This window comes from Myotis daubentonii, chromosome 15, assembly GCF_963259705.1.
Source record: "Myotis daubentonii chromosome 15, mMyoDau2.1, whole genome shotgun sequence".
NCBI classification, from domain to species: domain Eukaryota; kingdom Metazoa; phylum Chordata; class Mammalia; order Chiroptera; family Vespertilionidae; genus Myotis; species Myotis daubentonii.
The window spans coordinates 8,024,413-8,047,390 of NC_081854.1; the positions used below are offsets into that span (position 1 = coordinate 8,024,413).

The following is a 22,978-nucleotide window of genomic DNA, read 5'->3' on the forward strand; positions in this document are numbered from 1 at the left end:
CCTCCGGTCCTTCTCCGTCCTGCCCATGTCCTCCCCGCGGGACTTATCAGGCAGGAGCTTTCATTCCCAAGATGTTGGTCCCCAGCCACACAGGGCTTTTGGGCACAGGGACTGTGGCGGGTCCCAACTGACATGTGATGTGTGTACGTTACACGCCACGTTTCAAAGACTTCACACAGAAATACTGTAAGACAGCCTGGGGCCAAAACCGGTTTGGCTCGGTGGATAGAGCGTCGGCCTGCGGACTGAAAGGTCCCGGGTTCGATTCTGGTTAAGGGCATGTACCTGGGTTGCGGGCACATCCCCAGTGGGGCGTGTGCAGGAGGCAGCTGATCGATGTTTCTCTCATCGATGTTTCTGGCTCTCTATCTCTCTCCCTTCCTCTCTGTAAAAAATCAATAAAATATATTAAATAAAATAAAAAAAAAGACAGCCTGGGGATGCCAAACTGGTTTGGCTCAGTGGATAGAGCATCGGCCTGTGGACTGAAGGGTCCCAGGTTCAATTCCAGTCAAGGGCATGTACCTTGGTTGCGGGCACATCCCCAGTGGGGGGTGTGCAGGAGGCGGCTAATTGATGTTTCTCACCAATGTTTCTAACTCTCTATCCCTCTCTATTCTTCTCTGCAAAAATCAATAAAATATATTTTAAAAAAAATATCAGTGATATTCTGCTTGCACTTTGCTCGTGTTTAAATCATTTTCATCTTCCTTGGAGCCTATTACACATACTTATTTTTTACATCCCATAGGACAATTCTAATTTGACTGTTTGTTTCCGTTTTCTTTCTGCTGGTTCTCCCTCGAGGTGCTTGCTTCCTGTGTTTAGTGATTTTCGACTGTGAGCTACTCACGGAACTCCGGGCTGCTTCACCGGTGGGAACCTCTGAGGCCTGTGGAGAAGGTGGGTTTCTCCAGAAAAAGGCGTCTTTGCCTCTGTCAGGCACTGGGGTCTACCAGTTTGCAGCACTTGACACTAAGGCTTGGCTGAAGGATTTGTGGATGACCCAGGTGGGCGGAAATCAGGCTGAAAACCAGTGTGCACGCTGCTCTGTGCCAAGGTTCAAAACAGGAAACTTTGCTTATATCTCCTAAGGGTTTATTGCCAAATCACGCTCATTCTGAAGTGTGGTCTCTGGAGCCTCTCCTTGGAAAAGCTTTGTCTTCTGTCCCCAGAGGCTGCAGGGCCCCCCAAACCAATACTGGGTTCTCGCAGTTCAGCAAATGCCCTCTAAGCAAGATCTGGCTACAGCACTCGGCGCATCTCCCGGTGCCAGGCTCCGCTTAGCTCGTGGCCTGGCCTTACTTTTGGTTCCTGAACATTGACGAATATTTCCTCTCCTCTCCTATTCAATATTGACAGCTGGGTTTCAAAAAGAGCGTCAGGAATCTAGTCCACATGTTGCCAGAAATAAAAGTCTTACCTTTCCCCGCACTAGGCTGAAATGATCTTTGGTTGATTTATTTTATTTTATTATTATTTTAATCCTCACCTAAGGATATTTTTTTTCCATTGATTTTTTTTTAAAATATATTTTATTGATTTTTTACAGAGAGGAAGGGAGAGGGATAGAGAGTTAGAAACATCGATCAGCTGCCTCTGCACACTCCTTACTGGGGATGTGCCCGCAACCAAGGTACATGCCCTTGACTGGAATCGAACCCGGGACCCTTCAGTCCGCAGGCTGATGCTCTATCCCCTGAGCCAAACCGGTCAGGGCTCCATTGATTTTTTGAGTGGAAGGGAGCGGGGGAGAGAGAGAGAGAGACACATCGATTGGCTGCCTCCCACAGGAGTCCAAACTGCAGAGCTGGGGAACCCTGCAACCCAGGGAGGTGCCCTTGACCGAAATTGAACCCAGGACCTTTCAGTCTGTGGGCTGACACTCTATCTGCTGAGCCAAACCAGGCAAAGCTTGGCTGTTAAAATTACAAAGTGACTCATGTCATCCACCTGCCTCCCCCCATCAATTACAATACAATCTGAACTTCTCCCTCTCTCCTGTTCACCACACTCCTTCCAAAAACACTCTCTCTTGATTCCATGAATGCAGAAAGCTCACGCCAACCTCAGGGCCTTTGCACTTGTTGCTCCTTTTGCCTGGGACTCTTCCTCCAACGCTTTTGAATGATTACGTTCTTATCAATCAGTGTCAAATTACATCACCTCCTTAGAGAGGCCCTCCCTGAGAATCTAATGTAAGTGGCCTCCCCCACGACCTCCAGGACCCCCCACTACCCTATTGTGTTTTCTTCTGAGTATCAGTCACGGTCTGAACTCACCTTATGTTTTGTGTATGTGTTTGTTCTCTGGCTCCCCCACTACGCGTAAGCTCAGCAAGGGTGGGCACCGCAGTCCTTGCTGCTCGCCTCTGCCTCCCCCGTGCCCATAACAGTGCCCGGCACAGTGCAACAGAAATACTTGCTGAATGACCTCCTGCCTCAGGACACTCACTGTCCTTCATGCCTCTCCCCTTTCCACAGCCAACAATTCCTCCTCACTTAGGCCTCAGCCTCATGCCACTTCCTCTGGGAAGCTCTCCCTGATTCCCTCCGGCTAGGTCAGGCTGACCCTTACTCAATGCTCTTAGTGGTTCCTACCCCCCACAGCATGGTTTTGAGAGGAATTAAATGCTTCATCCTGCATTATTCAATCGATGTTTATCTCTCCACTCTGGACCGTGAATGCTGGGATGACACTGACCATGTCCACTTCTGGTCATGTCTACATCCCCAGCAATCAGCATGATGCCTTGCACACAGTAGATGCCCAATAGACACTTGTTGAATGAATGAATGGAGATGTACAATTTCTGAAGGGCTGTCACCAACATAACTGAAGGTTATCACCTCTTCTACACTAGATGTCAAAGGTCAGTTCATCCGACAGGCATCGCACTGGCTGTGCTGGGAGGCTGCCTCACACTGCCGTCAGCTGGCTCAGTGAGATGAGGAGACACATCACAGGGCTGCCACCAGGACTCCTGGGGTTCCCAGCTCAGCGTGGGCTCCACATCCTGGCTGGGCCTTGTCTCCCCCACTGCACCCCCTCCACAGGTCTCCAGTGACTCACCCGGCCACCAGGATGCGAGGGATGTCAGCGGCGAAGGCCTCGCCCATCTCGCGGCTGCCCACGTTGGCGATGCAGTGCAGGGCCAGACACATGAAGGTGGGGTTGCGGCTGGCCAGGTCATTCTTGATGGCGTTGTTGATGAGCCGGATCAGCTCAGAGTTCGAGTTCACCAGCACCGAGATGAACAGGTAACCCTGGGTGGGGAGGGGGTGGGGGCAGGGGAGCCTGTGGTTAATGGGCCCTGGGCCCCAACTCTCATACCCTAGAGCAGCGGTTCTCAGCCTTCCTCACGCCGCGACGCTTTAATACAGTTCCTCATGTTGTGGTGGCCCCAACCAGAAAATTATTTTCGTTGCTACTTCATCACTGTAATTTTGCTACTGTTATGAATCATAATGTAAATATCTGATATGCAGGATGTATTTTCAGGGGTCGCGACCCACAGGCTGAGAACCGCTGCCCTAGAGTCTATATACTTCCAGGCCCCTCCTCCCTCAGACCCAGGGGTCCAGGCCCCCAGCCCCTCCACCCTCAGACCCAGGGGTCCCGGCCCCCAGCCCCTCCTCCCTCAGACCCAGGGGTCCAGGCCCCCAGCCCCTCCTCCCTCAGACCCAGGGGTCCAGGCCCCCAACCCCTCCTCCCTCAGACCCAGGGGTCCCAACCCCCAGCCCCTCCTCCCTCAGACCCAGGGGTCCAGGCCCCCAACCCCTCCTCCCTCAGACCCAGGGGTCCAGGCCCCCAGCCCCTCCTCCCTCAGACCCAGGGGTCCAGGCCCCCAACCCCTCCTCCCTCAGACCCAGGGGTCCCGGCCCCCAGCCCCTCCTCCCTCAGATCCAGGAGTCCAGGCCCCCAGCCCCTCCTCCCTCAGACCCAGGGGTCCAGGCCCCCAGCCCCTCCTCCCTCAGACCCAGGGGTCCAGGCCCCCAGCCCCTCCTCCCTCAGACCCAGGGGTCCCGGCCCCCCAGCCCCTCCTCCCTCAGACCCAGGGGTCCCGGCCCCCAGCCCCTCCTCCCTCAGACCCAGGAGTCCAGGCCCCCCAGCCCCTCCTCCCTCAGACCCAGGAGTCCAGGCCCCCCAGCCCCTCCTCCCTCAGACCCAGGGGTCCCGGCCCCCAGCCCCTCCTCCCTCAGACCCAGGAGTCCAGGCCCCCAGCCCCTCCTCCCTCAGACCCAGGGGTCCCGGCCCCCAGCCCCTCCTCCCTCAGATCCAGGGGTCCCGGCCCCCAGCCCTCCTCCCCAGACTCACTATCTGCTTCTCTGTGTACTTGTTGGAGCTAAGCAGGTTCACGGCTTCCATATGCCCGAAGTCAATGTCATGGCCAAGCAGGAAGATGAAGAGCAGTTTACAGACATACTTTTTCTTACTGTAGCCATCCAAAGCTTTGTCCCCTGGGGCCAGAGGAAGGAGGAAAGGGGAGACAAAATGAGGAAGGAACACACGTGCCAAGTCCCAGGAGTCCCAGCCCCCTCCTCTCTCAGACCCAGGAGTCCAGACCCCCACCTACCTTTGAACTTGGAGCGGATATTGGCCAGTTCCTTGTTGATTCTCTTAATCTCCGCCTCCTTGCTCTTACCTGGGGAGGGAAGGCAGGGCTGGGGGTGAGGGTCCTGGAGCGGAGCCACCTGCCCCACTTTCCTTGGCAAGGGCCCTCGAAGCTGGAGGGCAAACTCTCCATGCTGGGGCCTCGGGCCCTGAGGCGGAGGACAGGCCTGGGCCCCATCTCCAGCTGGGAGCTTCAGGGAAGTGATCTCTAAGGCTCATTGGTCTCTCCAACCCAGAGCAGGCGCCCGGCGCACACTTCAGGGCCACCCCTGACTCCCTCCTCTCACTGCGGCCCCTGACTATACTCTTCCTGAGAGCTGTCCCCACCCACGGCTCTGCTTACCCCTGCACAGCCTGGCAAAAAGCACATGATAAAGGAAGGAATGAATGAATGAATGAATGGCTCGCCTGGCTTCTAGCTGTCCCCCGGGATCCTCACTCCTACACATCCCCACTCAGCGTCTCCTGAAAACCTGGTCCTCCCCCAGCTTCCCAATTCAACGAAGGTCCCCCTGCAACCCAGTCAGCAGGCCAAGGCCAGACCCCTGGGTGCTGAGTGCTCCCTGCAGCCATTAGCCAGGTGACTCGCGCGCACCTGAGGCGTAGCTGTTCCAAACTGAGGCGGCTGTAAGCGGCAGGGCCACACCAGATTTAGAAGACAGTGGGGGAGGGGGCAGCAAACTATCTCATAAAATTTTTAAAAGACTGATTCCATGTTGAAATGACAATATTTGGGGTATATTGGGTATCATGAATATACTGTTAAAATGAATTTTCCCTTTTTTATGTTTGTATTGATTTCAGAGAGGAAAGGAGAGGGAGAGACAGAAACATCAATGATGAGAGAGACTCACTGATCAGCTGCCTCCTGCACGCCCCACTGGGGATCAAGCCAGCAACCCAGGCACGTGCCCTGTCCAGGAATTGAACTCTGACCTCCTGGTTCATAGGTCGATGCTCAACCACTGAGCTACACCGGCCAGGCTCCTTCTACCTTTTTTTTTTTAAGTGGCCACTGGGAGAAGGTGTAACCGCCACAGATGTGGCTCAGCACTGTCCCGGGGCCCCCCTGGGCTCCCACACAGCCCGGTCACCTCCTGGGGTACATGTCATGGGTGTCTGGGTCCACCTGTCCCCCAGACCCGGCCAGAAGCTGGTTGAAAACAGGGTCAGCATCTGCCACTTTGGGTAGCAACCCCATGTTCCAGGGGCTCCCTGAGTGCCTGAGCTCAGAAAAGGCATGAAGACGTGAATAAGGGCCATGAGGTGCGGGGTGACCCCTCCCCGCCTGAGGAAGGAGCGGAGGGCCCGCAGGTGAGGGTGGGAGGTCTCTGGGACGAGGGAGGTAAGGGCCAGCCCTTCATGATGAGTCTGAATTGGCCTTTGTGGCCCCAGAGGCCATCCGATCCTTCATTTATTAATTACACGTTTCCTGAGGCCCTGGGGGCCGGGCCTGCGTGGGGCTACACTGGGCACCCAGGACCCCGTTGGACCCGGTACTCTGGATCCATTTCAGGGACCCTGGCCTGGTGGGCGCAGGCAGGGGGCGTCCTCCCCACTCCTGGGTGAGATGTGCAGGGATGGAGGCTGCGGGCAGCGCCAGGCCTTGGCGGAGGTGAGGACATTTGAGGAAGGCTGTGAAAGATGAGGAGGGTTCAGGAGCAGTTCACCAGCCAGGGCGCCCAGAACTCCGCCCGGAGTACCTGCTCAGGGTGGCCGGGAGGCTAGGACAGCGCCTCCCTCTGGGGGCAGGGTGGGGCCGTGACCACCAAGGGCCCACGCCAGCCCCTCAGTTACTTCGCATGCTGTGCTAGTCCTACCCTGAGAATGGCCGCACCTGCTTCCCATGCTGCTTTAAAACTATTCTGTAGGGACCAGGAGAAACAATCTCTCATAAATGGATCACGTATCACCAAGGAGCTGAGTAAACCTGACCACAGATAGACGGATATCTGCACGGCAATTAAATTCTCGAGGCTAGCGACCTCTCTGGCCTTCACTTACACCTCTATTAAAAGCTTCGAGAAGCACGCAAAACGAGCCTATGGTGTTGGATGGCCCAGCGGTGGCCATCCCTGGGAGCGGAGAGGGCTGGGAGGGCGCGGGGGGCCAGGCTGGGATGCGGGTTCCGCACCTGGGGGCCGGTTACATGGCTGTGTTCAATCAGGGAAAATTCGCCAAGCTGGTCACTTATGATCTGTGGGCTTTTTTGGGAGATCTATTTCCATACATGTACACGTGTATACAAAATACTTACATATTAAAATTACATATGAAAATATTTTTGTAGGAATGTATTCAATCATACAGAAGGCAACATCAAACAGATATGGATACCTTAAAGACCATGAAAGAATATGGATATGTGTGTGTTTTCTTTTTTTTTTTTAAATATATTTTATTGATTTTCTACAGAGAGGAAGGGAGAGGGATAGAGAGTCAGAAACATCGATGAGAGAGAAACATCGATCAGCTGCCTCTTGCACGCCCCCGACTGGGGGATGCGCCCACAACCAAGGTACATGCCCTTGACCGGAATCGAACCTGGGACCCTCAGTCCACAGGCCAATGCTCTATCCACTGAGCCAAACCGGTTCTGGCATGTGTGTGTTTTCTTTAGTCTTTAAAGTATCCACAGCTATTTGATACTGTTTTCCGCATAATATATACTTTACTAAAAAGAATTCACAGAGGAGCCTTGGCTGGTTTGGCTCAGTGGATAGAGCACCGGCCTGCGGACTCGAGGGTCCCAGGTTCGATTCCGGTCAAGGGCATGTACCTGGATTGCGGGCACATCCCCAGCGGGGGGGCATGCAGGAGGCAGCTGAATCGATGTTTCTTTCTCATTGACGTTTCTGACTCGCTATCCCTCTCCATCTCCCTTCCTCTCTGTAAAAATAGCAATAAAATATATTAAAAAAAAAAAAAAAAAAAGAATTCACAGAGGAAACAGAGCATCGGGTCTCTAAAGAGCAGGGGCCGCAGCCCTGGAGGGAGAGCATCAGCCATGTGCGCAGCCTCTGCAAAGGTCAGAGGCAAGAAACAGCCCGGTGCCCAGAGACAGCACATGAGTGCAGCTAAGGGGGTGCCCCCTGGGTAAAGGGGCTGCAGGCAGGGGTGACAGAATGGGCTAATGGAAGCCAAGGCTTTCTAACATTCAGGACCAGTCAGCAACAAGGGGATGAGCTCACCATCACAGGAGGCATGCAAGCATTTAAAAGGGTTTCCTTGCCCTGGCCGGTTTGGCTCAGTGGATAGAGCGTTGGCCTGTGGACTGAGGGTCCCAGGTTCGATTCCGGTCAGGGGCATGTACCTGGGTTGCGGGCACATCCCCAGTGGGAAATATGCAGGAGGCAGCTGATCGATGTTTCTCTCTCATCGATGTTTCTAACTCTCTATCTCTCTCCCTTCCTCTCTGTAAAAAATCAATAAAATATATTTTTTTAAAAAAATCAATAAAATACATTTAAAAAATAAATAAAAAGAAAAGGTTTTCCTTATCTTCAAACATTTCCTGGGTGAGGCTCAGAGATAAGCGACAGCAGCGCTGTGCTTAGAGACCCCGGATGCAAAGGAGGCTGACGGGCAATTCTGAGGACTGTGGACACAGGCCAGCACAACGGGGCTGGGCGGCTGGCAGCAGCTCCTGGGATTTGAGGATCAAAAGATGAGGCAAGCCCTGGCCAGTGTAGCTCAGTGGTAGTGTCAGCTCATGCACCAGGGTCTCAGATTTGAATCCCCGTCAAAGGCACGTACCTGGGCTGCGGATTTGTCCCCCGTCCCCAGTCAGGGCGCTTGTGGGATGCAACCAATTGATGTGTGTCTCACATCAATGTTTCTCTCTCTCTCCTTCTCCCTCCCTTTCACTCTCTCTAAAAATCAATGGGGAAAATATCCTCCGGTGAGGATCAACGAAAGATGAGGCTAAAATGGACCAGGTAGAAATAGGGCAAGTGTGCTCTGGGCAGGAGGACCGGCCTGTGCCACGGCCTGTAGGCTAGCACAGAGGGCGCGGCCAGACCAGCCGGCCCCTCCTGGGTGCTCTGAGGGGACGGGGAGCAATGGGAGGGTGCGGGTCCCTCTTCCACCTGTGGCGATGGCTGTAAGGGACATGGGGGTGGGAAAAGACCACCCTCTTGCCACAGACCAGAGCGGGAAACTGCTGACTGTGCTGAGGATATGCCCTACTTGAGGCTCTGGTTACGGGAGATAAAGCCGGTGAGGGTTTAAGCCAAAAAGGCCTAGGGGCGGGTCTCTCGCTGCCACCAAAAGCATCCTAACAGCCCTGACTCCACGCTGGAGGGAACCAAAGCACTTTCACTGAGGCCACCGTCCCTGTCACTGCAAGCATCCACAGCGGCTGGACAACTACTGTTCACGAGGTAACAATGTTCCATCCATACACTCCTGCCCTCATGGGTCTCCCACACAAGTCCAAGCAGCGCTGGGTCCTCAGAGAGGATTCTGGGAAATGACGCTTCCTGACTTGACTCTGGACCACCATCCGGCTCAGAGCATGCTGGCCCTGCGCTGTCCAACGCGGGAGCCACGGGCCACATGTGCTGGCTGAGGGACTGAATTCCTAATCTTATTTACTCTTAAGAAATGTAAATTGAAAAACCGATCCTCAATTGAGTTACTGAGAAAGTATGTTTGGAACCTGAGTACCCCATGAATCTGTTTTATGAACTTTTTTTAAAAAAATGGTTTTATTGCCGAAACCGGTTTGGCTCAGTGGATAGAGTGTCGGCCTGCGGACTGAAGGGTCCCAGGTTCGATTCCGGTCAAGGGCATGTACCTGGGTTGCGGGCACATCCCCAGTGGGAGATGTGCAGGAGGCGGCTGATCGATGTTTCTAACTCTATCTCTCTCCCTTCCTCTCTGTAAAAAATCAATAACATATATTTTTTTAAAAAAATGGTTTTATTGATTTCAGGGAGAGGGAGGGAGAGATAGAATCATCAATGATCAGAGAGAACCACTGATCAGCTGCCACCTGCACACCCCCTACTGAGGGATGGAGCCTGCAATCCAGGCATGTGCCCTGACTAGGATTTGAACCGTGACCTCCTGGTTCATAGGTCAACCTCTGAGCCACACCAGCCGGGCTACATTTTATGAATTCTTAGTTAAGAGCAAGTATTTCCAATGAAAATGCAGCCTTTGAATTGAGAAAGGAACATAAACTGTCTCATTAACCATTTAAAAACTATTGATTGCACATTCACATGTTTTGCACACACTGGGATAAATAAAGTGTATAAAAATTCATTTCACTGGTTTGTTTTACTGGGTTAGACTGCGCTCATGTGATCACAGTCATCACCATCCCTTAGGGAGAAAATATTCTCCTTGAGCAACCAAGTCACACCCTGTCGGTCCCCAGCTGGAAGGCAGCTGCGGGCCCTGCCTGAGCTGCCGCCTAACATTACGGTGCACATGCCTAACATTAGGGTGCACATGCCGATCTGCGAACCCTCAACAGATCACACCAGGTGCCCCACGGCAGGGAGGTGTGGCTGCTCCACTCCTGGGGGATCCACAGGGTGGGGAGCAGTCCTGGCAAGGGGGAGGTGCTGAATTTGACAGTGTGTGTATGGGGGGGGGGGGTAGGGTGGAAGGGGATGGTATGCTAACGCTGGAGAACCACCAAAGTAGAACTCACTTTTTCTGTTCTCTGCACAGTGGCCAGAGGGAGTCTGTAAAAATCTGAGTCAAATCCTGTCCTTTCTCCACTCCAAATCTCTCCTGGCTACAATTGTCCTCAGGGTAAAAGCTAAGTCCAGACTATGGGCCCCAGGCCCCGCACACCCACTTCTGACCAATCTCCCACCGTCCCCCAGCCTCCTCCTCCTTCAGGCCAAGCACAGTCCTGCCTCAGGGCCTTGGCACAAGCTGTTCCCTCTGCCCAGAATGCCCTCCTCCACTTCTATGCGGGCCCAATTCACCCACTACATTTGATTCTTTGCTCCAAACATCACCTTTTCAGCAAGAGGCCCTCTGACCAGACTATACAAAAGCACCATCCCTAAGCTTGTTCCCACACCCGCCATCCCTGCTCCGTTTCCCTCCAGCACCCATGCCACCTGTGTGGACACCTGGATACTATATAATTACTTGTGTATTGGTCCATCTCCCCCTAGAATGGGAACCCACCGAGAGGGCTTTGGTTCCCTGCTGTGGTCCCATCACCAAGAACAGTGTCTGGCACTCAATCAGTGCTCAGTAAAGGTCAGTTCATTCGTTCATTCATTCATTCATTCATTCATTCAGTCAGTCAATGGGCAAATATCTCCTGAGGACTCCGGTGGGCCAGCTCCTGCAGTGGGCAGACTGGATCCAGAGGAGGATCGGACCAGGGCCCGTGCTCAGGGGCTGGGGGAGATGTCACAGACGGAATGGGCCACAATGTGGAGTGGGATGCGCCCTAATGGGTTGCTCAGCACCCTTCCCCCCATTCACTCCCTCAGCAGCTCGCCTCAGGGTTGGAGGGACCGGAGAGGTGGCAGCCCAGCCCCAGCCCCGGGAGCTCCAGGCAGATAAGTCCCCCTCTCCTCCCGCTGTCAGGCCAGGACCACACCCTCAGGCTGCACCCAGCTTCAACCTCTCTTATCTGCAGAATTTGCCCTTCCTGGCCCTCCGCTGAACCTGCCCTTCATCTCCCTCTAGATCTCCTCTCTGAACTCCACTGTGCTCTTCAGATCTTCCCGTGATGTCTCTGCCTCCTCGCCCTCCTCACCTGCTCGAAACCCTCCAGTGCTCCCAGGACAAGCTCTCTGCCCCACTCCCCAGGTCCTAGGCTTAACTGAGGTTCGACTGGGACCCAGGACCTTTGCACTTGCTGGCCCTATGCCTTCCCAGTTCTCCACTTCCCTGGGCCCGCCTAACTGCTGCACAGTCTGAGCAAGATATCAGCTCCTTTCCCTCAACTTTGAGGCCCTCTCCCTCACGGGACCTAGGACAGGTACAATAGTTTTCTGCTTAAAAAATTGAGGTATAGCCCTGGCCAGGTGGCTCGGGTAGTTGGAGCACTGTTCTGGACACCAAAAGGTTGAGGGTTCGATCCATGGTCGGGACGAATACAAGAGGCATGTTTTGATGTTTCTCTCTCCCTCTCCCTTCCTCTCTCTCTAAAATCAACTTTAAAAGAAGAAACATGGATCCTCGGTTGTGGATTAAAAGGGGAAAAATTAAGATATAATTCACATACCCTAAAGGTCACCGCTTTATTTTATTTTTTAATGTATTTTTATTGATTTCAGAGAGGAAGGGAGAGGGAGAGAGAGAATCATTTATCGGCTGCCTCCTGCATGCCCCCTACTGGGGATGGAACCCGCAACCTGGGCATGTGCCCTTGACTGGAACAGAACCCGGACCCTTCGGTCCGAAGGCTGATGCTCTAGCCACTGAACCAAGCCGGCTAAGGAAGCTCATCACTTTTAAAGTGTGCAATTCAGTGGTCTTTCGCGTATCCACAATGTTGTGCAACCATCAGCACCATCTAATTCCAGAACGTTTTCCTCACCCCAAAAGGAAATCCTGTGCTCATTAGCAGTCGCTCCACATTCCACGATCCTCAGCCCCAGGCAACCACTAATCTGCTTTCTGTCTCTATGGACTTGCCTGTTCTGGACATGTCAGATACATGGGAGCCTACACTTTTGTGTATATGGCTTCTTTCACTTAGAAGGTGTACCCATGTTGTAGCATCTATCAGTACGTCATCCTTTTTAATGGCTAAATAATATTCCACTGCATGGGCGGAACATCTGTTTATCATCTGTCCACGGACATTTGGGTTGCTTATTTCCACTTTTTGGCAATTGTGGAAACATCTGCCATAAACATCTGTATACAACTTATTTGTGTGTGTGACAAGAACAGCTGCATTTTGGGGGCAGTACCTGTCTTCTTAACAGGGGCACAGACAAGTCTGTCCTATTCACCGATGTCCCCAGCACCCATGATAAGGCTTGAAACACACCAGCCACTCAACACATATTTGAGAAAAGGAAGGACAAGAGGAAGCCCCAATGCATTTGGTGAAATCACCTCCAGTGCCCCCAAGTTCAACCTCCCCTTTGTCCTCTGGCTTCCCTCTCAGGCCCTGCAGTGACACTGGCCTGGTTTCTCTTTCCTGCTCCACCACCATGATTCATTCAATCCCTTTGCAAATCCTTCACAATTGATCCCAGACCTAACTATCTCCCCGCATTTCCTTCTCACCCCAGTCAAGCCAACACCATCTCGCACCTGGACGCCTGCAACAGCCCCCTAATTATTTCCCTGCTTCCACGCACACCTCCTCCAGTCTGTGCTCTTCACGGAGGCCACAGGAATGACTTTAAAACATCAATAGGCCCGGCCGACGTGGCTCAGTGGTTGAGCGCCGACCTATGACCCAGGAGGTCACAGTTGAATCCTGGTCTGGGCACATGCCTGGGTTGTGGGCTCGATCCCCAGTGTGGGGCGTGCAGGAGGCAGCTGATCAATGATTCTTTCTCATCACTGATGTTTCTATCTCTCCCTTCCTCTCTGAAATCAATAAAACTATATCTTTTTAAAAGGAATTCTTATAAATAAAATATCCATCAGCTCATGTCCCTCCTGTGCTCAAAACCTGCCGCCGCTTTCGTTTCACTCAGAGAAAGGCCAAAGGGCTCACTGACCCACAAAGCCCTACACATTCCGTCCCCTCTCTGCCCTCCGCTCCCGCCCTCGGCTCCAGCCACACAGGCCCCCGCACCCTGAAGAGAACACACTCTGAGCGTGCCCAACCTCAGGACCTTCGAATGCACGGCTGCCTTGCCTAGACCCCTCTTTCCTCCAAAACCACAGAGCCCACTCCCTCACCTCACTCAGTCTCCACTCAGACGTCTTCGGGGAGCCATCTCGGGGAGGCCTGCACCGAGCTCCCTCTCCTCCTGCTCCCCCTTTCCTTATATTTCTTCACAGGGTGACACTGTGTCACTTATTGCCAGTTATCTGTGTTTATTTTCTGTCTCCCTCCTGCCATGGTGCCCCCGAAGGCAGGGGTTTTTGCTCATGCTGTAGCCCCAGTCCCTGGAATAGTCTGGCACACCAGTGATCTAAAGTACTTGTCAACTGAATGAATGAACCTTCAAAGGTAAGATGCTGTTATGCTGGGGTTTGCAGACAAAAAAACTGAGCATCGGGGCGGTTAAGTGACTTGCCAAGGGTCACATGGCCAGCAGGTATCAGAGGCAATGCAGGCACACTTGCTTCTTCTTTTTTTTTTTTTAATATATTTCTTTATCGATTTCAGTAGAGGAAGGGAGGAGAGAGATAGAAATATCAATGATGAGAGAGAATCATTGATCAGCTGCCTCCTGCATACCCCCTACTGGGGATCGAGCCTGCAACCCAGGCATGTGCCCTCGGCCGGAATCGAACCTGGGACCCTTCAGTCCGCAGGCGGACGCTCTATCCACTGAGCCAAGCCGGCTAGGGCAAGGCACGCCTGCTTCTAACAGCTGGCCCCCCACGGAGTTCACAAACCCCTCATAGCTCCACCCCTTTTCATAAGGACCACAACATCTCTCCTCCACCTGATGCCAACAGTTCCCACCCCTCCTTTTCACCAGCTCTAACGCATCCTAGACCCTTCCACACCTACTAAACCCTAAACCAATCCCTGGGCACCAAAGAGGGGCCACTGCTCCAGACCCAGCAAAACAAGAACAACAGCCAAAGATCTGTCTCGTGCCTGGAATGCGGGAAAGGCCCCGTCTACATACATCAAAACAACACTCTCATCAGCAAAGTAGGGACAGCCTTATCCCTCCTGGCAGATAAGGAAACAGAAGTGAGGTCCCTCATTCAAGGTCACCCGGCTGGGCGGTGACAGCCCTCGCACCCAGGTCTGGCCGGCCCCAAGGCCACGCGCATAGAGTCCGGGAAGCTCCTGACAGCTCCCAGCACCAACACCTGCTGCGAGGAGTTGGGAGCTGACTTGGCACCAGGCCTCCCATCACCGCGACAGTCCTTCCTGCTGGCGCTGGCTGTCCCCATATTGCCGTGGTCAGGCTCCAGATTCCAGACTGTCCGCCTCCCTGGACCCCGAGCCCAGGCTTTCCCCCACCCCACCCCGACCCCCAGCTCTTCAGACCTCTTCCCCACAAACCCCTAAGGCCCCCTGGCTCTCTCCCCTTTCTGGAACATCCCCTGGGCCCGCACCTGACGGTGTCCTCTCCTTCCCAGGCCCACAGCTCCCTGTCGCCGGTCCTCCCAAGCCTCTCCACGGGCAATGTCTCCCCTGGGTGCCCTCTGAGCCCCTCCTTTCCCCTCAGTCACCCTCCAAGCCCCTTCTCCACTGCCCTCCATCCTCCTGAGCAAGCCTCCATCCTGGAGCCCCTCGACCCTGCCCCAGGGTCCCGCTACAGTCCTCCCCCTTCCCGTCTCTCCTCCCCAAGCCCCTAGGACTCTCTGTCCCTCCCCGGCGCTCTCTGTGCCCTGGCCAAGAGCCCCGGTGACCTATCTAGCCCCCTCCCTCTATGACACCCTCTCACCCAGGCCCTCGAGCATGGCCCCATTGGGCTTCCAGGGTTTTACGTCCTCCCGGTCCCTTCTGGCCTCCCCGCCACACACACACACACACACATACTCGATCGCTCCACGGGGTACCCCCGACACACACCCATGCACCGCCTTCCCTTTCTATCGGCATCAGGGATCCCAGTCTAATAGGACCCCCAAGCCCATCATTCCCGGGGACACCTCTATGCCCCCATCCTCGGAACCTTACTAACCTCCTCACCTTTAAGACCCTCTCGGGCGTCTCTTAACCACTCCGTGTAGTCACCTCAAGAGGCACCCTAAGCCCCTTCACTCCCCCACCTCGAAGTTCCCCCGGGGCCCTATCTACCCTCTCCCTCCACGACCGCCATGGTTTTCTACCCCCCAGGCAAGGTAACCCCCAACCCCTCAATTCATCGCTCCCCGCCTCCAGGGTCCCCCGGCCGCACGCTCACAGTTCCGGATGTCGGAGATGAACACCGCGAGCCCCCGCATCCCATCGCCCTTGGATACGGCCGGCATGATGGCGGTGGTGTCGGCTCCAGGCCTGGCCCGGCTGGGCACGGCGCAGCGGGGGCAAGCAGGCGGGGACCGGGAGGAAAAGGACCCCAGGCAACGCCAACGAGCGGAGCCGGCCGCCGCGGGGGGGAGGACGGGCTGGCGGGCGGGCGGGCGGGCTGGAAGGCCGCAGCACCGCCCCCAGCCCCTCCCCTCTCCTCTGCCGCCTGAGGTTTCACCGCCCATTGGCTCACGTTACTGCCGCTCACACGCGGGCTCTCCCTCGCTCCCTCGCTCATTGGCCTCAGGACAAAGGCACGCCGCTGCGATTGGTCCTGCGCCCCGCTATTTCCGTTTGGGAGGAGGCGTTGCCCAAGAGACGGGCGGAGTTCGATTACGTACGGTGGGACCGCCCCCTCCGCGCGGCCGGGTCCGGCAGTGATTGGATCAGGGCGCTCTCCCGTAAGCGAGGGATTGACGTGAAGGAAGGCGGGGGAGCGGGCTCGAGGAGGTGAGACTTGCGTCGGCTGAGACCAATGGGCGAGGAGATCGCCCCCGCAGGCATCGCGGATTCGCCGTGTCCGTCCTAGTCCCGCCCCCGAGTGGGCGGTTATATGGAAGGGAGGAGGGCGATGAAAGGTGGCTAAGGGAGGGTGTCACTCGGCTGGGCTGGGATAGGTGGAGCGCCGCCTGCAATTCCCTGCCGCAGAGAAGGATGTGGGAGGGACGAGAAAGCGTGAGGTGTTTACTGCGCAAGCGTCTGTCTGTTCCCCTTTCTCCCTAATCTCCTCCACCCACGACTCCTTCAATCTTCTTCCAAGAAGAGGTCCCTGTCCCCGCCTCCTCCCCTGTCTGGCGGCCGAGAAGTCCCCACGTAACTTCGTGAGACGGAGAGTCCCAGGGCTGAGGAAACAGCCAATTCATATCCAGTGGTTCTCAACCTGCTGGCCCTTTAAAACAGTTCCTCATGTTTTTACCCCCAACCATAAAATTATTTTCGTGGCTACTTCATCACTGCCATGTTGCTCCTGTGATGAATCGTCATGTCAATATCTGATATGCAGGATGGTCTTAGGCGACCCCTGTGAAAGGGTCGTTCGACCGCCAAAGGGGTCGCGACCCACAGGTTGAGAACCGCTGCATTAAGCAGAGGCGAAAACTAAGGTCCAGAGAGGTTAACTGTCTTGCCCAAGGTCACACAGCCAGGAAGGGTCAGCCAGATTTACAGTACGTTTTGGCTTTTCATCACTTTTCAATATACAGTGCTTATTTTTTATTTTTATTATTTTGTTTTGCAAATCATAACGCCATTATACAGATAGCAAGTCAAAATTGTGAGTCTCCTCCTCCTCCTCCAGACTTGGAGCTCCTCAGCATGAATGGGACCTGAGCCCTAACTGGTTTGGCTCAGCGGATAGAGCGTCCGGCCTGCAGACTGAAGGACCCGGGTTCGATTCCGGTCAAGGGCATGTACCTTGGTTGCGGGCACATCCCCAGTGGGGAGTGTGCAGGAGGCAGCTGATCGATGTTTCTAACTTTCTATCCCTCTCCCTTCCTCTCTGTAAAAAAAGCAATAAAAATATATTTGAAAAAAAAAAGAATGAGACCTGGTACTGAACAATGCTGGTTAAAAGGAAGTGATAGGGGGGCCCGTTGTGTTGGGTCCCGGGGACCCGCTTTGGGGAAGGCAAGGCCTCCGGAACTGGACCGCCCCGGGGCCATTGAGAAATTTGGGGCAAAGGGTACGGAAGAGTCCACGTCTGTCGCCACAGGATGTAAACCCCACCCACCATCCTTTTCTAATCTCCGAAGCCTGGTATTCTTGGAATGAGCCTTTGCGGGAGTGTCCTCGTTCCTGGGAACGTCCAGTTATGGGTTCTAGGAAGACGGACGTGGCTCAGCTGCTGTAGTAACCAAGAGAGGCCGTTCCTAATAATGGTTGGCGGGAGACCCGCACCATTAAAAACAGTAACAACAACGAGAGTTATTAGGACCTCGAGTTGGAAAGAGTCCTTTTTTTTCTTATTTTTATTTTTATTTTTTTAATCCTCACTGGAAGATATTTTCCCCATTGATCTTTAGAGAGAGAGCGGGAGGGAGGGAGGAAAACACCGAGAGAGACATTGAACCGGGGCCAGGGATCGAACCCAGGAAATGACCCTTCAGTCTGCGGGGCCCACTCTCTAACCACTGAGCAAACCAGCCAGGGTGGAAAAAGAGTCCTTTTTATGAAAGAGACAGTAAGCATCTCAAGGACGGGAGGAGTCCATTCCTGACACGGGAGGAAGCACTTTCTCCCTGAGGACAGCACCATTTTTTTAAAAAAAAATTATAGATATTAGTAGTGGAGTTTGAGTTGTTTGCTTTATGGGGGACGTGAAGGGAAGCATCCAGATCCCAAGAACAGGAAAGGGCAGGGGGGAAGCCCCCCTTCCCCGCCTCCTCTCTCCACCTGCCTCTCACTCACCTCTTCCCACCCTTTACCCAGAGCCTCTGGGGTTTGGGGATGGGTCAATGGGTAGATGGGGAAACTCGGTCCTCTCCCAACCCCCGTCCAGGGCCCATGAAGTAGCCAAATTTAATTTGTAAGACAGGGCCTAAGGCAAAAGCGTTCTGAGGTCTACCCGGGAACCAGATTAAGGAGGACTTCACCTGGAAGACCTGGGACTGTGTGACCCTGTGTGGGGGCGGACATGGCGCCACCGACAGGAGCTGGTGGATGCACTTTACCCCAGTTGGATTCGAGCGGCACCTGCTGATAGAAATACAGTGGGAACCACAGATACCATTTCCCATTGATTCCAGCAACATTTTTAAAGAAGGTGACGCCCTGGCCGGTGTGGCTCAGTTGGTTGGGCGTCACCCCACGCACCAGAAGGTCCCCGGGAGGGCACATGCCCAGGTTACCTGTTGGCTCCCCAGTAGGGGGCATGCTGCAGGCAGCCCATCAATGTGTATTACATGGATGTTTCTCTCTCTCTCTCTCCCCCTTCCTCTCTCTAAAAAAAAAATCAAAAAGAACATATGTTTCAGCCAGGCTAAAAACATATTTTTCTAAAGTAAAAGCAAAGGTGAGCCCTGGCCGGTGTGGCTCAATTGGCTGAGAAACGACCCATGAACCAGGAAGTCGCCAGTTCAATTCCCAGTCAGGGCACATACAGGGGTTGGGAGCTCTATCCCCAGTGGGGGGCATGCAGGAGGCAGCCAATGGACGTTTCTCCCTCATGAATGTTTCTATCTTTCTCTCCCTCTCCCTTTCTCTCCCTCTAAAATCAATAAGAACGTATTTTTTTTTAATTATTTTTAAAAATACATTTCTATTGATTTCAGAGAGGAAGGGAGAGGAAGAGAGAGATAGAAACATCAATGATGAGAGGGAATCATCGCTCAGCTGCCTCCTGCACGTCCCCTACTGGGGATTGAGCCCACAACCCAGGCATGTGCCCTTGACAGGAATCAAACCCGGGACCCTTCAGTCCGCATGCCGACCTCTATCCACTGAGCCAAAGCAGCTAGGGCACAAACATATTTTTTCTAAGAAAAGAAAGAGAAGGTGAAATAAATGTTAATAACATTTTATTTAACCCAATGTGCCCAAATATGACCATTTCCACATATTTGGCATTCTTATTTTTCTGTCTTTAAAAGTCAGTGTTTTTTTTTTACTTATACCACATCTTAGTTGTTCGCCATATTGCAAGGGTTCAGTAGCCATGAGCCATTAAATCTGGCTGTGACAGCATAAAATTATAGGACTGGATTTGAGCAAGACCATTCTGGGGCTCAGGGGCTGGCCCATTGCTAAGTTTTAAGACCAGGAAATGAACAAGTCCACATTTGGGGGTCTAAATGAGGTTTGGGCAAGTCCTTTCTGGGTGTAAGACAGAGCATTAAGAGGGGACCCCAGAAGCCCCTAGCAATGGTTCTCAACCTTCCTAATGCTGCGACCCTTTAATACAGTTCCTCATGTTGCGGTGACCCCCAATTTCATTGTGACAAATTGAACATAATGAAAGCATAGTGATTCATCACAAAAACAATATGTAATTATATATGTGTTTTCCGATGGTCTTAGGTGACCCCTGTGAAAGGGTCGTTCGACCCCCAAAGGGGTCGCGACCCACAGGTTGAGAACCGCTGTTCTAAGACTTTGACCTGAGCAGATCAACTCTTGATTTTCTCCAGAAAAAAAAAACAAACACAAAAAAACTGGATTCACCCCGTTTTCCCATGTTGGCAAACCGGCCCTCCATTAATCACCCAATCACTTTGCCAGAACGCCACCTGTCCCTCACCCCAAACCAAGGCGAGAGTAGACCCACAGCCGGTCATCCCCCTCCATCGCCATTGCCTCACCCTGGGCAGGTCACCACTGCCATCATCTCTTGCCCGGAACCTTGTAATGACATCCATTGCTGCTTTCCCCACTGCTCTCCTAGCAGCCCACAGTTCATCCTTCACAGGCACCCAGCGAGCTTTTTCCAATATCGACCAGCCGGGTCCTTCCCGGCTTAAAGGCCCCAGCCACACTGGTCTCCTCTTGGCCGCTCTGACCCTCCAGACACATTTCCACACCCCGACCCCAACCCCAGCTTTTCCTATGGCTGCCCCTCGGCCTTCTGGTCTCAGTGCAAGGGTCCCCTGAGTTGGGGAGGACTTCCTGACGTAGGGATTTAATCCTCCCAGACCTGAGGCCCTGAACCTAACTGTCCCCTATACCTGGGCTCCTTAGTGACATGCAAACAAGCGGTTAGAATAAGATGGAACTTGGAGACATTGTAGAAAATAGGCCTACCTTTCATCTACCTTTCATCTAGCGCCAATATTCCAGCTTTGTGTGGAAATTACTGAAAAATCAGTACAGCGGTCTGGTAGGGTAAGTAACCCCTCCCACTGAGCTCGGCCTGCGCCTCCAGGGGGTCCCAGAGCCAGTGCACCGGCTGGACGTTGAAGCACCATCCAACAGCCTCCGCCAGTGACACTCTCAAGGGGTACGTACACTCAGTGGGCACCAGTGGGGTGGGCCCCTGCACAGCTCACCCTTCACAATGGATGGTGGCAGCCAGTCCGCGCAGCCAATGGGCCTGCGAGGATAAACTCCTCCCATTGAGGTCCCAACTGCAATCAGGGCTCAACTACAACAGGAGGTGGACGCAGCCCACGTGGCAGGAGGGGCAGGCGGGCTGCACCTGAGTGCCCAGCGCAGGTGGTCAAGGAGGCTCTGCCGCTGGACCCGACAAAACACCTACCACCGTAGGCCAAGCGCAGGAGAAACAGCAGCTCTACCGAATACATAAAACCCAACGCAAGGAGGCCGCCAAAATGAGGAGACAAACGCGTCCCAGATGGAAGAACAGGACAAAGCTCCAGGAAAAGAACGCAACTAAATGCAGACAAGCAATCTACCAGATGCAAGAGCTCAAAGACACTGCTGATAAGGGTGCTCAGTGAACTTCAGGAAGAGTAGATGAACGCTAGAATTCAAAGCGATCAGAAACATAAACACAGAGACAGGAAGCATAACAAAGAACCAATCAGAAAAGAATACATGGGCTGGAACGAAGAATGCATTACAGGGGATCAACAGTGGAGTACATGAAGCAGAGAATCCAATGAGATGTTTTAAAGATGCCCTTTCTGGGTAGTTCAGTCAGTGGGAGCATGGTCCCGATATGCCAAGGTTGCAGGTTCAATCCCTTGTCACATCACATACAAGATCAACCAATGAATGCACGAATAAATGGAACAACCAGTCATCTATGTTTCTCTCTCTCTCTCTCTCTCTCTCTCTCTCTCTCTCTCTCTCTTTTTCCCTCCCTCTTCCTATCTCACTCTCTAAAAATCAATAAATAAATAAAAAAAATTTTAAGACAAGGAAGCAGAAAACACCCAATCAGAACAGCAAACGGAAAAAAAGAATTTAAAAAAAGAGAATAGTTGCCCTGACCGGTTTGGCTCAGTGGATAGAGCGTCGGCCTGCGGACTGAAGGGTCCCAGGTTCGATTCCGGTCAAGGGCATGTACCTTGGTTGCGGGCACATCCCCAGTGGGAGGTGTGCAGGAGGCAGCTGATGGATGTTTCTCTCTCATCGATGTTTCTGGCTATCTCTCTCCCTTCCTCTCTGTGAAAAATCAATAAAATATATTTAAAAAATGAAAAAAAAAAACAAAGGAGAGGATAGTATAGGAGCCTCTGGGACAACTTCAAGCATATCAGCATTCACATCATGGGGGCCCCAGAAGGAGAAGAGAGTGAGCAAGAAATGGAAAACCTATGTGAAAAAATAACGATGGAAAACTTCCCTATCCTGGTGAAGGAAAGAGATGTACAAGTCCAGGAAGCTCCCAGAGTCCCAAACAAGACGAACCGAAAGGGGCCTACACCAAGACACATCATAATTAAAATGCAAAAGGTCAGCCTGGCCAGTGTGGCTCAGTGGCTGAGCTCAGCCCATGAACCAGGAGGGCATTGCTGGTCAGGACACATGCCCAGGTTGCAGGCTTGATCCCTGGTAGGAGGCAGCTGATCAATGTTTCTCTCTCATCGATGTTTCTATCTTTCTATCCCTCTCCCTTCCTCTGTCTAAAAATCAATAAAAATATTTTTAAAAGAGACATTTAAAAAGAAAAAAAAGCAAAAAAGAAAAAAATTAAAAATACATTTTTAAAAGTTAAAAAAATTCTAAAAAGACATTTATCTTAAAAATAAAAAAAAGCAGCCGAAACCGGTTTGGCTCAGTGGATAGAGCGTTGGCCTGTGGACTGAAAGGTCCCAGGTTCAATTCTGGTCAAGGGCATGTAGCTGGGTTGCGGGCACATCCCCCGTGGGGGATGTGCAGGAGGCGGCTGGTCGATGTTTCTCTCTCATCGATGTTTCTGACTCTCTATCTCTCTCCCTTCCTCTCTGTAAAAAATCAATAAAATATATTTTAAAAAATAAAAATAAAAATAAAAAAAAAGCAGTTAGTCTCCTACAAGGGAGCTCCCATAAGACTGTCGCTGATTTCTCAACAGAAATTTTGCAGGCCACAAGGGGTTGACAAGAAATAGTCAGCGATGAAAAGCAAGGACTGGGGTAACCCATTTTGGACCCCCTTCCTGCAGCCTCTCGGTGCATGGGATGGAGCTAACCAACTCAGCAACACTCTCCAAGGCATGACTGTCTTTTCTTCTGTTTGTTGTGTTTTGTTTTGACATGACTATGTCTTAAAATTGAGGGGAAACTGCCTGGCCAGCATGGCTCAGTGCTTGAGTGTGGACCCATGAACCAGGAGGTCACGGTTCAAATCCAGGTCAGGGCACATCCCCTTGTTGCGGTCCCCATCCCCCAG

At 53.0% G+C, this 22,978-nt stretch overlaps 1 protein-coding gene across 2 annotated transcripts in view; it reads right to left on the minus strand.

Annotated features, from left to right (window-relative positions):
- The window catches only part of AP2A1 (adaptor related protein complex 2 subunit alpha 1), a 31,635-nt gene extending 15,805 nt beyond the window's left edge, over positions 1-15,830 (minus strand). For both annotated transcript variants that reach the window (XM_059665298.1, XM_059665297.1), the window contains exons 1-4: positions 15,606-15,830; positions 4,577-4,645; positions 4,318-4,460; positions 3,073-3,266 (exon numbers count right to left, since the gene is read on the minus strand). In XM_059665298.1, the coding sequence (XP_059521281.1) occupies positions 3,073-3,266; positions 4,318-4,460; positions 4,577-4,645; positions 15,606-15,672 (473 nt within the window). In that variant the 5' untranslated portion in view covers positions 15,673-15,830. The remainder of the gene's footprint in view (positions 1-3,072; positions 3,267-4,317; positions 4,461-4,576; positions 4,646-15,605) is intronic.
- Between the last annotated feature and the right edge of the window lie 7,148 nt (positions 15,831-22,978).